A 14,566-nucleotide genomic window follows, 5' to 3' on the forward strand; every position below is an offset into this window, starting at 1 on the left:
TCTGCTTGTTTACTTGCTTCAGAGACTTGAACGTTGTTGACTCATTCATGTTAATGTGTTTTTTTTTTGCACAGAACACTGACTGAAGTGTGCTAGCCTCACTTTAGCCTTCCTTTGATTAGTTGTGCTCATGTAGGTTTCCATGGTTTCCTTTGCACCAATTTACGAGAGAGATTTGGCATAATATGGTTTAATGATTAGAAAGATTGATGTTTTTTAGGGGAATTAGTGGAGATTTGAAGTTCCCTTTGACATGGGAGCTTCAGCATCTTCAGAGATGATTTTGACCTTCCTTCATTTATAATTACAACCCAGTGGAGTGAAGACTTGAACTCTCGTCTCTCAGTCACTGATCATGCTGGTATTTTTTTTTTTTTTTATTACCAATGGAATTCATACACAATTCTGTGATGACCTAATTTTTTATATATGTCATGTGGCTTGAATCCTCAAAGAACAATTGCAAAAATCTGAAAAGATTTACATTAGGTCACTTTTGAGGTAAAGGGTTTTCAGATGTCTACAAAGACTTGACACATGCTTTAAACAAGATATTTCTTTCCTTTTAGAAGATTTTCCTTTTTCTTTGTCGTGGATTGTCTAATATGTCATCAACCTTCAGACTGGTTAGTGTTGATCTAGTTTATGGACCAGCATGTTTACCAGCAGAATTTGGCAGGTTTTGTTGAAGCTGGTTGATCGAGGAAGTCTTGCTGGTTTAGGTAGTTGAGAAGCCTGGTAGTGACACTAGCATAGAAACATCCCATGCTAGTCACCAGTATCCAACACACAACATACCATGCTAGTCTTTAAATCAGTCTTGACATTGGCTACAGAAAACTTGAGTGGCTTTCTTACTGTGTAAGCAAAAACAATATCTTTTTGCATTCGGCTACAGGCTTTTGTCTTCCTAGTAAGTTCTGGCGGAGACTTACAATTGCAATAGCCGCCGTATGGCATTTTACACATGTCTGTGTGTGTTAAACTCGGCGCAAGGCAATTACGGCAAGATGAAATATTCATCTGGTCCCCGGATGCTCTCCGCTTCACCCTCTAGCCCGGCGTGAGGGTGTAGATTGCGTCTGCTGAGCGTCCTCTCCTGTGATACAACATCAATGACATGTTGTGAAAGTGGCGCAAGATGTCATTTGGGCTTTAACGACATACATATAAAAGAGATCCAGGGACCTGTCAGGTCTTTATATCCCCTCTGCCCCCTGTGTAAACCTTCAGGGAAATCAACAGTTTGATATGCAGAGCCATGCTGAAAAATGTATGCGGGTAATAAAGGCATGCACAGTCGTGGCATTTAGCCAAATATGGTTTCTGATATATATACGTGCCCGTGTCAGCCTTTGAGCGTAGTGACAGTCTTTTATCGTCGATATGACAAAAAGCCATTGAGGGGGATTCGACTCTGATCTGGCCTTGTTTGTGTTTATCTATGTTCTCTGACATTTACTTTGCCACATGAAAAGTGCCCCTGGTTGTCACATTATGGATACCGGGGGGCTTTAGAGAGAGAATTCTCATTTTGTCAAAATGAAACTCACGCTGGGATCAGCCTTTTATCATCTAAGTGTTTTTAGGTTGATGTACTTTTTATGCTTGTTTGACAGAATTTCTTTTCCCTCTTCTCTTTATTTTTCTCTCACTCCAGGCCTCGTGAAGCTGGGGATCCACTGTGTCACATGTCAGAAAGTTGCCATAAAAATTGTAAACCGGGAGAAACTCAGCGAGTCTGTGTTGATGAAGGTAAGATGTACTTCTTGAGATAACTTAAGTAAACCAGTCTGTCTCTCTGCTCTGAATTATAATGTAATTGGAAGTTGTCAATTAAAGATGGCTGCTTGTACCGAATCTGTCACTTACATTACATTTACACTGTGGTGGGATAGTTTGAGGATTTAAATTTATTTAGATTTCCCACAAAGCTTATTCTGTCACAATACAATACATTTTTTTTTCCTTTCCTGAAAGGGAAAGTTAGCACCATTTCTGTCCTAATTATGCCAAGGTTTTTGCTACAGCAACAAAACATGAAAGAGCCTTTTGAGCACAAACAGGCATCTGTCACTGTGCTGCTGAACTGCCGTCAGGGGATTGTTTGAGTATATAAAAGGATTACCCTCATTCTTTTACCCTTTTTCAGTAATTTGTAAGAAGTGAGACATATACCATTAAACTGGACATTGATTAGCAGTTTAAGTTATCTGTAATTTTTGAATTGGTACGTCTTCTTGTGAAAGTGGCGTGTTATACATATCTCATGATATGTATATATACATATCTCAATGTTTGTTGAAAGCCAAATGCTGGAGAGAAATTCACGAAGAATGAATTGTGTCTGGAAATGTCACAGTCATGTTTACACAGTCATGCTAATTGATCCCATGTGTTATAACATGGCTCAGGGACTGAAAAAATGAACAATGTTTTTCTTTCTTAAGAGTAATATAGAGTAATCCGATAATATAGAGTAAACTCTTCAATAGAGTAATCTATTTCCAGATTCAGGAATAACCAGATGCACTTGATTTGACTATTAGATATGCTTAAATATAGCACATTTTTATGAACAAATCTTTTGGGGGGGATACCGATTACGATGAAACACATTACTAAATTGGTTTGTTACTGATGCTTTCACAAATAATTTATTGCAATTTTGACAAACACTCATCTATGTTTGGCAGGTCAATAATATTTACAGGATGGACCAACATTGTTATGGGCAAGGAGACTGTCATTGGTTGCATCCCAGAAGTCTTTTTTTTGTTTTGCTTTACAAATATGTTGGATATGCACACACCTATGTGTTTATTATAACATTATCTGAAAGTCAGCAGTTTTTTCTTGCTTTACAGGGTGAATAATTGACTTTTTTTTATAATAAAGGGACAAGATGTGCCTAAGATGATGCTGATGTTGCCATTTTGCTTCATGAATTGAGTGAGCTTTAACATAAAAACCCTGCAGAGCACCTCAACTTTTGACCCAATCAGTGTGATTTCCTCTCAATGTCCATCCAGCATCATATGGATTTCATTAAATGGTTAATGGCTCATTAACTCCTGGTGGATTGTGGGGCAGTAGTAATTTAGATGAGCTGATTGGTTCCTCGTTGTAATTGGATGTGAGAGAGGGCTATACAGTCATCCGGTCCACATGCAGTCCCCAGACCCCCCTGCTCACACATAGGTGTTTGGACTGCGGTGGAAATTGCTTCTCTGCAGGAAATAGACCCAGGCCTTATGGGAGTCTGATTGTGGAGGCATGTTTTTGTGTTTCTCATTGTAGTACTTTACTTTCCTCATCAAGCGGTGTCATTTAGAAAACAAACAGATGCCATCTGATCCTAACGTAGAGTCTGAGTAAAGCCGCCTCCATGACTAATAGTTAGTCGTGTTCCTCTGAAGGTCACCCCGTAACTCAATCTATTGTCTCCTGCTTATTTTAGCTTCTCTCAAGGGGTGTTGTCATGGCAACTTGACATGATTGGCTTAAGGAGGGAGGTGGGGGGGGGGGGTGAAATTATATGCTTATAGTAAAAACAGCTTCAGATGTTGCATGCCCACCTCAGTGTATCTGAGATTTTTTTTCTGAATGACGAGATCGACAGCGGAGGCAAAAGAGCGAGACAACAACCTGCTGTTCTAGTCCCAATGTCATGACTAATCTTCTCTATGGTGTAATTTCCCATGATTCCACCTCGATTCACTGGCTTTAACTAGACTTCATTTTCAGTTCAACTCATTGGATAGTCTCCCAGTCATTGGTCTCCCAGTCTACGTTCCTCCTGGAGTTCACCCTTGCCACAGTCATGAAGGAATAAATAAACAATAATGACTTCATTAGCATAATTTTAGACAGTCGGCAGGAGGTCACCTGTCATTCTGTTGTTTTCCTCCTTCTTCTCTTTCCTCAGCCTCCAGCGAATCTCACGTTGGTTGGCATTTGCATAGCGTGGAGCCGGTGTGCAGCTGTCAGTGTGTGTAAGAGCATGCGTGTTTGTATGTTGAAAGCAGGGGTTCGGTACCTCCTGTCAGTGTGTGCTCGCTGGGACATAGTACAAGTAAGAGCGTGCATGTGTGCTCATCCCAGAGCCCAGGTTGTGCGCGTCAGGTTTTATTTGTGTGTGCAGTCCAGAGTGTCTGTTAGTGTGTGTGTGCGTGTGTTCATGTCTACTCCCAGGGAGAGGCGGTGTTGTGTGTTAGGTCGTGGCACGCACAGAACAGAAGCCTGGCATTTGAGAACATGCTCCTCGCAGAGAACTCCACGGCCCCTGCCTGGCCCCTCCTGAACTAATGAAGTCGTCTCTGACATTTTGAGACATGAAAAGAAAAGCTCTTTGACTTACTTTGCGGTCACACTAATGAGGGTTATGTCAGTAGGTGACCTCGGCCTACTTTTCCTCAGAGAATGTGGTGCAGATGCCTCTGGGCAACATAGTCTTCAAAGGGAAGATGAGGGTGTGTGTGCATTCATTATATCGCATAGGTGATCCTTTTAATTAAATACATTATATTGGAAATAGAGCTCGTTAAACAATGGTAAAGCTTATTCCACTGTGTTTCCACTCCAGTCTGGTGCCATTTTGCGGAAAAGCTGTTTTAAAATGCTAAATAGTGTGCTTATCTTTCAGTTTCCCTTGAGGCAGGCTACTCAAAACTATTTATGACAAACCATGCATTAAACATCACTCCCTCCTAATGAATGACTGCCTCTTGACACTGCAGGGTGGATCCCAGTAAACATTTCAGAAAGGTATCACTCTTTGGTTTAATCAAGTCTTGGGTGGTTAATGGTAAATGGCCCTAGGGATGGTGGGAGTGAAAGTTTCTCTCAGCGTGCAGTGTCGAATCCAGACGGGTCCCGAGGGGAAAGCTAACATTTCTGAAACCAAGCCCAGTGTTGCCCAGGAGACTGACTGCTGAGGAGAAGGAGGGACGTGTTGCACCCCTGCAGAGGAGAGATTACTCAAGCTGTGGATGAGTGCCAGTGTACACACACTATATGTAACGCAGTGACAGTGGAAAAAAACTTTGACTACATAGTTCAACTTAACTATATTGGAGAAGTGAGCGATTTCTGCACCTCTAGCAGCATCAAACATTTGCATTATTTAAAAAAACAAAAACAAAAAAAGATACTTTAGTTCAGGAGTGTCCATTCCTGCTCCTGGAGGGTCACTGTCCTGCAGAGTTTATCTCCAACTTGCCTCAACACAACTGCCTGGAAGTTTCTAATATGCCTAGTGAGACCTTCATTGGCTGGATTGGAAAGTGGATTGGCTTGATTGGACAGTGGCCATCCAGGATCAGGTTTGGACCCCCTGCTTTAGATGATCAACGGTCTTTGACAACTTTGGAACAATCTTCTAAAACATCTGAAAAAAATCACTCATCCAGATATTTAAAAAATCTCACTTATTTACTTAGTTTTTCTGATGTTTCTGGTTGCTAACTCTTTGGTTCTGGTTCTTTATTTGCTTTTTCCTTTTTCTTTGTAAAGCAATCTTGAGGTCCTGAAAGGCTATATAATGTTAAATTATTTTTAATGTTACTATTATTACATACAGTATTACACATTTATTAAATTTTCTGCAGGAAACCGATTGAGTATGTTCCTAATTTGGTTTGTATTTTTCAATACATTTTAAACTTTAAAGAAATAAAGATTTTACATTTATCTTGATATTTATCGATATCGACTGATATAGAAAAATATTATATTGTGATCTTTTTTGGGGGCCATATCTCCCAGCCCTTATTTTACCAATCTATGTAAAACTTCTTTTTTTTAAATTTATTTTGCACAGTAAGAAAACCAGTCAAATCAGTAGAATTACAGAAAACCAAACATTTATGTTTGCTAGGCATAAAACACGATGTACAAATGTAAAATGTTCAGTGTCATTGCCACACTGACTTGAATAGACAAGAGGCTGTTTTGTCAAATGTCCCTCATGCTCTCTTACACTAGTCCCCAGGCCAGCAGGTCGAGACTGTATTTCTAATCTCGAGAGCTGCGCTCTAGCTCTTGCTGACCTGAAGTACTTTAGTGTTTGTGTGGTGCTGACACTTTGCTGAGTGAGATATGGAGTCAGCTCTTCACACCGATGCTCCGGAAGAGTTGATGATCTGTGACGCTCTACACAGAGGCACAGTTCCACATCTGGGTATGACTTATCCTGCTCTGCCCCCCATGGTGTTCGCTCAATCCATGATCTCGCAGTCAAATGAACCACTGCCTCTTTAATGGAGCTGCACTGAAGTGATTTAAGATGGTGTTTGTTTAATCCACATTCACTGGCACTTTAGTCCTGGAAAAGAGGGATAGATGAAGATCTTAATGATGTGCTCACTGAGGCAGGAAGGCAGAGATCTCAAGGCAGAATCCAAGTTATGCTTGCTTGAGCTCTGAGGATTTTTTTTGTGTGTTACCATTCAGTTTGGGGTCAGTAAGATTTTAACTTTTATACAGCAAGGACACTTTCGATTGATTAAAAGTGAAAGACAAGACATTTCTAACGTTACTAAAACATATTCCGCATAAATGCTGTTCTTTTGAATGTTCTATTCATCAAAGCATCTCAGAAAAAATATCACTGTATCTACAATAATAAGAGGCACAAGGTTTCAAAATTGACAAAATGTTAGTTTGTGTCAATGTTTCTAGAGCACCATCAGCATATTAGAATGATTTCTAAAGGATCATGTGACAATGAAGACTGGAGTTATGATGATGAAAATTCAACTTTGCATCACAGGAAAACATTACATTTTACAATATAGAAGACAAATAGAAGACAATTATTTTAAATTGTAATAATATTTTACTGTATTTTTGAATTTCCCACTTTCTCTGTGCTAAATGCATGTTTACATCCTTGGTTATCTGAAATGAAATACGTTGTATACATAATGAAACGTATATAAAAAGGAGCTTCCTATATTTTGCAGACAGCAGCCCAGCTTCTGTACTTGTAATGATAGAGAAAATCTGAAAAAAAGCAGGAAGGGGATATAGCAAGGCGGGAATAAAAGATGATATTTGCAGTCCAGCACAGAGGCAGAAATAGAGGCAGATTGAATGGCTGATGAATGATGGCTGACCCTAATCTTGTTATCCTGCCATTGATGACAGCAGTGTCATTTTCTCTATATATACGTTTCTCTCTCTTCTCCTCTAAATGATTATGGATCATTCATCTTCTCTCGCGCTCTGCGGGTAGATTGTTGTGTTTGCGAGGGAGATGTTTCTCTCACCGCATGCACGGAGTGGGACACAAAACAAAATAAATGGCTGTCACACGCTTCCCTCCGGCCCGGTGCATCTTCGTCTAATTTGCATATATAAGTCTTTGAAGATGCCAAGCTGATTTTATAAGGTTTGAGTTTATTGATGACCCAAACGAGCACTGTATTGTTAGTAGCTAGTAGCTCTTATACGTTCAGTTACAATCCCTCTCTGCCGTGTCTCTTTAATACACACAGAGTGTGGAAAATCTTCCATATCTGTGTGATCTGATTTTAAACATCAGATTTTAAACAAATGACCAAAATACCCACATTCATGCATTTGAATTTATGATATGACTACATTTGAGTAAATTTGTATCTGTATTACTGTTCATGTTTAATTCAACCATAGCTATCCTACTACATTAAAGGGATTGTTTACCCAAAAATTAAAACAAATATTTTCATTTGCTCACCCTTGTGTCATTTCAAACCATATTTGTTTGACTATTTTATTCTGTGGAACACAAAACTGTCAAAACTGAATTATTCAGAATTATTCAAAATATCTTCTTCTAATGCAATGGAATGACACACGGGTGAGTAATGACAGAATTTTCATTCCTTTAAGTTAAAATTGTCTTTAAGTCATTTTCATGATGTTCCAAATCCTTTTATACTTGACATTAATGTGTGCTAATCCTATACTAAAGTATGTATTTAGATCTTTTCTCAATTTCATGTGCACTTCCTTCTCAAATGATCTCAGCAGTACATTGGAGGTCTTCTTGCGTCACTGACCACATGTACCCTATAGTTATTATGTTCAATCCGCAGCATGGTAGGTGCAAGCTTGAGTGTTGTCTGGCACAGTATGAAAGTCATCAAGCTGTTCAAAATAGTGGTTGAGGGCTGGTCATTTGCTACGGCAACAGATGGAGATTTAATTTACACTTGGGTCTCTGTAATTTATTTAATTCCCCCCTACATTGAATGGACTAATTTTTTTATTGACGATATGTGGGTTGACTTTGTGTGAGTCTTTTTTTTTTTTTTTTTTTGAGCTGCAAGGTTCAGTTGAAACTCAAGATGAATCATTTGAATTTGTGATTATTTTATATACAGATTATCTTTTTCAGTAGGACATACACTCAAAAGATTTATGTCTTATATTTATGCCATATATTTTTGTGATTTATATTCTGTCTGTCTCAGGCTCTGGGTGCTTTCATCTATTGAGCCTTTCTATCATACTGAAGCGAGGAATCTGTACAGGTTGTTGATTACTTATCATTATTTATTTTTAAAGCACACTAATTACAGGAATGATCCACCTGTCCTAAAGAAACTTGTGATAGAGTAGTAGTGTGATATTGATAAATATACAGGGAGTGCAGAATTATTAGGCAAGTTGTATTTTTGAGGATTAATTTTATTATTGAACAACAACCATGTTCTCAATGAACACAAAAAACTCATTAATATCAAAGCTGAATATTTTTGGAAGTTTTAGTTTTTAGTTTTAGCTATTTTAGGAGGATATCTGTGTGTGCAGGTGACTATAACTGTGCATAATTATTAGGCAACTTAACAAAAAACAAATTTATACCCATTTCAATTATTTATTTTTACCAGTGAAACCAATATAACATCTCAACATTCACAAATATACATTTCTGACATTCAAAAACCAAACAAAAACAAATCAGTGACCAATATAGCCACCTTTCTTTGCAAGGACACTCAAAAGCCTGCCATCCATGGATTCTGTCAGTGTTTTGATCTGTTCACCATCAACATTGCGTGCAGCAGCAACCACAGCCTCCCAGACACTGTTCAGAAAGGTGTACTGTTTTCCCTCCTTGTAAATCGCACATTTGATGACGGACCACAGGTTCTCAATGGGGTTCAGATCAGGTGAACAAGGAGGCCATATCATTAGATTTTCTTCTTTTATACCCTTTCTTGCCAGCCATGCTGTGGAGTACTTGGACGCGTGTGATGGAGCTTTGTCCTGCATGAAAATTATGTTTTTCTTGAAGGATGCAGACTTCTTCCTGTACCACTGCTTGAAGAAAGTGTCTTCCAGAAACTGGCAGTAGGACTGGGAGTTGAGCTTGACTCCATCCTCAACCCGAAAAGGCCCCACAAGCTCATCTTTGATGATACCAGCCCAAACCAGTACTCCACCTCCACCTTGCTGGCGTCTGGAGTCAGACTGGTGCTCTATGCCCTTTACCAATCCAGCCACGGGCCCATCAAGACTCACTCTCATTTCATCAGTCCATAAAACCTTAGAAAAATCCGTCTTGCGATATTTCTTGGCCCAGTCTTGACGTTTCAGCTTGTGTGTCTTGTTCAGTGGTGGTCGACTTTCTGCCTTTCTTACCTTGGCCATGTCTCTGAGTATTGCACACCTTGTGCTTTTGGGCACTCCAGTGATGTTGCAGCTCTGAAATATGGCCAAACTGGTGGCAAGTGGCATCTTGCAGCTGCACGCTTGACTTTTCTCAGTTTACGGGCAGTTATTTTGCACCTTGGTTTTTCCACACGCTTCTTGCGACCCGGTTGACTATTTTGAATGAAACGCTTGATTGTTCGATGATCACGCTTCAGAAGCTTGGCTATTTTAAGACTGCTGCATCCCTCTGCAATATATCTCACTATTTTTGACTTTTCTGAGCCTGTCAAGTCCTTCTTTTGACCCATTTTGCCAAAAGAAAGGAAGTTGCCTAATAATTATGCACACCTGATATAGGGTGTTGATGTCATTAGACCACACCCCTTCTCATTACAGAGATGCACATCACCTAATATGCTTAATTGGTAGTAGGCTTTCCAGCCTATACAGCTTGGAGTAAGACAACATGCATAACGAGGATGATGTGGTCAAAATACTCATTTGCCTAATAATTCTGCACTCCCTGTATGTTTTATGAGTCACTCCTTCCTTGACCAGGCAGCATTTGTTTAGTCAATCCTTACCTGTTAGCCAAGGATAATGTCCAGTCAGTTTATCAAAAATGAAACCTAACATAGTTTACTTTAAGTGTATACTACATTGTATGATGGGATTTATCAAGTTACGTACTAAATAAATAAATTGACAATGCAATGTAAGTCTTTAGGATCCACTGCCAATGGTCAGTTATAAAGTTTTAAGTAAGGGATAATAGCCGGTTGTTATCACAGAATAAACCCCAACAGAGTGATCAGGACCTTGCATCACTCTGAAGGGGTTGATTCTGCGATAACAACCGGCTGGGTGTCCATTATCCCGCTTATTACATAACAGTTACTTGTCCCAAGTTAATTAGACACAAAATATTGTCTCAAGTTTAAATATTTTATTTGCTCTTACGCAAAGCTTCTGTGAAGAAAAACTGTTCCAAACTGCTTTAAACCTTGATCTATTGCTGAAGATTTCTTTTAATTTTTTTACCATATATGTTGAAATGCTGAAAGGATAGTTCATCCATAAATGAAAAATAGCCCATGATTTACTCACCCTCAAGTCATTAAAGGTGTATATATGACATTCTTCTTTCAGATGAATAAAATCTGATTTATATTTTAAAAGTCCTGGCTAATTCAAGCTTTGGCAGTAGATGTAGCTTTGTTTTTTAAGTCCATAAAAAATGCATCTGTCCATCAAAAAATGTGCTCCACGGACCTCTGGGGGCTTCTGAAGCGAATCACTGCGTTTGTGTATGAAAAATGTCCATATTTAAAACTTAAAGCTCCAGCCGATTGCCTTCCATGGAAAAAGTGTTGAAAGTGCCTTCTCGCAATTCAAGATGCATACGTTACGACCAGAGGCACTTTCAACACTTTTCCCATAAATTAAATACGGAATGCGACCGGACGAAATGCCTTTATTCACCCCGGAGCCGTGTGGAGCACGTTATTTGACAGACAGATGCATTTTTTGTGGGTTTCAAAAACATAATCAACTACATCTACTGGCATTAAAAAGCTTGGATTAGCCAGGAATTTTTAAATATAACTTTGATTTTATTAGTCTGAAAAAAGAATGTCATATACACCTATATGACTCGAGGGTGAGTAAATCATGAGTAAAACACCTTGAAGTCTTCTTTCATTGTAACCCGTGGTGGTCAAGTGTTTCAGTCACACGATGCCACAAGACGGTTGATGACAGCGGAGTGACACATTAAGCATATAAGTAGGACCGGTCAAGATAACACATAGTACCCAGATGAGTGGTGTGTTATTCATTTTTGGCGGTTGTTATCTGGGAATAACATACCGCTGGAATGCGTGTTAGTCGAGCATTTCACAGAGCAGTGTAATAATTATTTTTAAAAAATGTACCTTATAATGCGGTGATTGCATGGGTTTATATTTAATAATGTATAGTTGTAATACAGTAGTTTTTATAATGTTATTTGTGAACAGTTTTGTGAACAGTCGTGTGGGTGGTGCTTAATTAGGAATGATTTTGGCTGTTGAGGGTTAGAACTAAATGTTAAGCTCTATAAGTCATTGTCACTTCTTTTACTTTTCAAAAATCCTAATTGCTGTAAAAATGTCAGAGCATAATAGAGCCTCTCTTATATTATCAGCCAGATTTCAAGTACAGTTCACAAGTTTGTGGCTGGGTAGATTTTAAAAATGTTTCTAAAAGAAGTCACTTGTGCTCCCTAAGACTGCATATTGTGAAATATAGTACAATTTAACATTTCTGTTTTACATTTCAATATAATTTAAAATTATATTGTATTTTATGATGGCAAAAACTGAATTATTTAAAAAATGTAAATCTTTTGAACTGATCTTTTAATCTGTGCGTTCAGTTTTGAACAATCAAATAAATCCTTGCTGATTAAAAGTATGAATTTCTTTCTTTCTTTACAAAAAAAAAACCCTTAGATTTTTGAATGGTAGTGTTTATATATTGCTTGTAAGAGTTAATAGATAGATAACAGTGCATTGTTAAGGATAATATGTCAACTTTATGGGACATGTTTACTGTTTTAGCTCACAATCATGTTTTTCCACACTCCTATTCTCTGTCTGATGCTGGGTCTATCAGCTTTGACGGATCATTTGATCAAACGGAGAAGGCCCAGCGGAATCAGGAAGTAGAAGATAAAGGAACGCCGTTACCTTTTCATTTGGTCCCTGGAGTGACCTTTAACCCTCTTTCCTTCCTTGCCAAAGTCATTATGGCTGAACTGAGACAGTAGCAGTAGAGAAAATGTCCATTATGTGAGATTTATAACTGTGGTCCATGTCCATTGCTGCCTACAATGACAGATAAATCAATTGACGTGGACACCTGTGTTCCATGATTATGATTGCACAGACGCCCTGAGAGGATGTGAAGGTGAAAGATGTCTTTGTGACGTTGACTAGCAGATCTGTCTACTTAAAAAATGGTTTCACACCTGTCTACATAAAAAACAGGTTTTAGTTTTATAGCCTAATAACAGATTGCTGACCTTTCTTGAAAGGTTACCGTTAGCGCTCTGTTTTAAGGAAAGTTTAAGTGGTCTATGCTTAGGGCTTAAGAATGATCTGGAAGCAATTATAAACCATATCAGCCTGGCTTATGACTATTTAATAAATGCCAGAATATAATCATCATTATTTTGCTGAAACGTTGGTCTTACGGATTGTGTTTTTCAGATTATTTGTCAGATTTCCATTGTTGTTAAAGAGATAATTCACCCAAAAATGAAAATTGCCATCATTTACTCGATCATAATGTTCCAAACCTGTATACAATTCTGAATATAAATTCTGAAACCAAAAGAAGAAATTTTAAAGAATGTCGGTTACCGAACAGTTGATGGGGCCCATTGACTTTCATAGGAAGTTCTATTTTAAAATAAAAGTTTATCAAAATATTATTAAATATTGTAATAGTATATAAATATTTCAAAAATAACACTGACTTTCTGTCGATGCAGCTGGGTGGCATAATCTTGCACTTGGGCTTAAAACGGTCATTTTATGCAGGCTCCTACATTTTTTTTCTTCTTCACATTGCAGCCAAGCAAAACAAAGCTCTTAAAACGTAATGATTTTTGCCCGAAAAGTGGGGCGTGATGCAACCCCCACAGTTATAATGGCTGCTATTCCCCTGGTGTACAGTATAGAGTAAGTTTCCAACACATTGTATCATGGGTAAGCAATGATTTATGGGATATCTAGGCACTTCTTCAGCACCACAGATTCTCTGAGCCGGAATGGAGTCAGTGGGCAGTTTTTCCTTCATACAATAAATCTGTACTTGGCCACAAAACTGCGACTAGTACTGCGCCATTGAACTATTGATTTAAATACAGCATGTGTGGCTGTGATTGGTGTGCGAGATCAAGCTGCCTCTCCAGGATGAGTGAGTGATGCAAAAGATAGATCATAATTACTTTTCTCTATGAGCACAGGAGTCTTTTAGCGTCTGTGTCCTCTCTCACGGCAAGATGAAAATAATGGCTTCTGTCATAAATCTATATCCAGAAAACTGGACTCAGGTTTAACATTGCCATATCTGCAAGAATACACACTTTTTCTTGTTTCACTCATCAGTGCACAATTGAAGGTTTTCCACCCCCTATATATTATCTCATACATCAATATCCAAAGGAACAAAAAGTGAGGACTAACCATGTTTACCGTACCACTCTTTGTCTTGGGAAATGGCTGCATTCTTCCTAACATGTTCTTTCGTAGAAATAAACTAATGCTAGAGGGTTAAAAGCAGCCAAATGAGATGCCGACAGTGTATTTTGGATTTTGAGAAGAAGAGCCTCTCTGGACAGAGGTTTTTGATCAATTAAAACACATTCCTTTCGTATTTAAATCAATGTTTTTCACATTTATTCCACACTGAGCCCAGGGCAACTAATTTCTAGAAGGTCAAAAGGCATCAAAGCAGTTGTTTATTGAGGCTAGGCGTTCTTAAAGCACCCAATATTCCTATGCAAATGTGCGTGCATAAATTTGAATGCATGACAAGCAGTGTTTTTTGTTTTGACATTGGCCTGTAAGATATAATTTGCAAAGTTTACTTGAGGGAAACAAAAACATTACAACAAACTGATTGTACATGGAGGTGATGTTTGCTGTTTAGCTCAACTTAAGCCACGGTTTATGAAATTCCCCACGGAGACGCATGCACGAGAACTCTATCAGGAAGTCATCTTCGGTGGACCCAGCGAACGGTTCCTCCCCATATGGATCCTACAGCCCATCATCCCAAAGTCTGCCTCACTGCACTCTATTTCCAAAACCAATTTCTCGATAGCAGACATGCTAATCACACGCCTCTAAAATGAGTTTCCTGAAGCAATTTA

The 14,566-nt window shown here is 38.6% G+C and overlaps 1 protein-coding gene across 7 annotated transcripts in view; it reads left to right on the top strand.

Moving 5' to 3' along the window:
- Positions 1 to 14,566, top strand: part of brsk2b (BR serine/threonine kinase 2b) — a 168,441-nt gene that overhangs the window by 85,944 nt on the left and 67,931 nt on the right. For all 7 annotated transcript variants that reach the window (XM_067437457.1, XM_067437458.1, XM_067437459.1 and 4 more), the window contains exon 2: positions 1,661 to 1,755. In XM_067437457.1, the coding sequence (XP_067293558.1) occupies positions 1,661 to 1,755 (95 nt within the window). The remainder of the gene's footprint in view (positions 1 to 1,660; positions 1,756 to 14,566) is intronic.

Source organism: Pseudorasbora parva, chromosome 1 (assembly GCF_024679245.1).
Source record: "Pseudorasbora parva isolate DD20220531a chromosome 1, ASM2467924v1, whole genome shotgun sequence".
In the NCBI taxonomy this organism is placed as follows: Eukaryota; Metazoa; Chordata; class Actinopteri; order Cypriniformes; family Gobionidae; genus Pseudorasbora; species Pseudorasbora parva.